The sequence below is a fragment of the Aphanomyces invadans genome (genome assembly GCF_000520115.1).
Source record: "Aphanomyces invadans strain NJM9701 unplaced genomic scaffold supercont1.11, whole genome shotgun sequence".
In the NCBI taxonomy this organism is placed as follows: domain Eukaryota; phylum Oomycota; class Saprolegniomycetes; order Saprolegniales; family Verrucalvaceae; genus Aphanomyces; species Aphanomyces invadans.
The window spans coordinates 1,484,352-1,485,861 of record NW_008580156.1 but is presented as its reverse complement, the minus strand read 5'-3'; the positions used below and the strand labels follow the sequence as shown (position 1 = coordinate 1,485,861).

At 52.8% G+C, this 1,510-nt stretch overlaps 1 protein-coding gene across 1 annotated transcript; it reads left to right on the top strand.

Annotated features, from left to right (window-relative positions):
• Positions 1 to 776: 776 nt before the first annotated feature.
• Positions 777 to 1,390, top strand: H310_06550 (hypothetical protein; the record flags this gene model as incomplete). Its single annotated transcript, XM_008871664.1, has 2 exons — positions 777 to 872; positions 944 to 1,390. The coding sequence occupies 2 exons, from the start codon at positions 777 to 779 to the stop codon at positions 1,388 to 1,390; spliced, it is 543 nt and encodes a 180-aa protein (XP_008869886.1).
• Between the last annotated feature and the right edge of the window lie 120 nt (positions 1,391 to 1,510).

Here is a 1,510-nt window from a genome sequence, read left to right as displayed (position 1 = left end):
TTGTGTTCATGTCGAAGCACGCAGGAGGTCTTGGCTTACACCACGCGCTGAAGTTGTGGGAGCAACACAACCGGGCCGTGATGATCCGGTGCGTGAAAGTTTTCAAGCTTTCACGCACCGGATCCGTGGTGCCTTCCTCCAGAGCCGGCATCCCCTCTTGGATTACTCCAGGGTACTTCTTGCTCGAAAAAGCGTTTCATCCTTGGGGTTCTCCTCGGGACCTGCTGCTAGCATGCGGCCACTCCCCCTTCCTCAAGACACTAAAGGAGAGCCCGAATGTCACTCCAATGTGATCCGCCTTACTTTCGTCGTGGTTTGTGGACGCCTTTTGAGTTTCCGTCGAGCGAGACATCGTGGAGTGTGCTGTTGTGGCACAATTCCTTCCTGCCTGGACTGGAGAACCTTTACGACCATTGCTGGTCTTCCACTCAGCCTCAAACACTGACTCTCGCGTCCCTCGGTATCACGCAAGTAGCCCATCTTCTTACCCCTTGCGGAAGGCTATGGCCGCCCGGGCTACTGTTCGACACCGTTCGACGTCTCTGTGTTCGCTCCAACTTTGAGCCCCCAACGAAGAACTGGATCATGATTTTGACAACCAAGCTGTCAAGCTGTCGACATTGTTTGAAGTCGCCTCGGAGAGCAATCCCCCGCCGTTCCATTTGCCACCTCGTCGACCCCCGCTCTTGGAAGGCTCCTGGATCATACGCCCCGACGACTTGCCGATTGTGTTGGCAGTAGCAATGTCACGGTGGGCAAAGCTCAGGACTCATTCAATGGCTGACTCCTCGTTGATTCCGACCAAGCACCTTAACTTGTCGACCAACTTTTCCGCCGACCCCAAGCGCCGAAGCAGCTCGAGATATTTTCCCGTCCAGATCACATCTTGCCTCGATATGGCGAATTCATCCACAAGACTCTACTTTATGCCAACGCCTTGCAGTACTTGTTCAAGTTTCACGTTCCCCAGCCAACTTGTGTCTTCTGTGGCTCGATCGAAACGTACCACCACTTTCTGTTCATTTGCCGGTACGGCCAATCCGTGTGGCAGTACTTCAAGAAAATACAGCAAATTTTGGAGTGTCCATTCCCGCGCAACGAACTCGAACTGTTTTTCGAGCTCCCCAAGCCGCCGGATGGCTATTACGTCCGTGGGTATCTGAAGATCTGGCCCATCGTCCGAGCGTGCGTTTACTACCAAATTTGGCTACAGCGCGCCGATCTCATGTTTCGTCCCGACCTGCCATTGAAGACTCCATTGGAAACGGCAATTCATGCCGCCAGCCTCAATTACCTTAACTTGATGATTCTTATCCGGGATTTACCTCCCCAGAAGGGCTACACGAAAGTCTTCAACGTCCTGCGAGTGCTATCCGACATCCGTGGTTGAAAACGCATGTTGTCCCGTCAGTGATCCATTCGTAGCCGAAGTCCTGAGCCTATCATGCCACATCGAATGATCCAATCACCTCAGGAAACCAACCATAACATATTTATACGGTACGAGGTA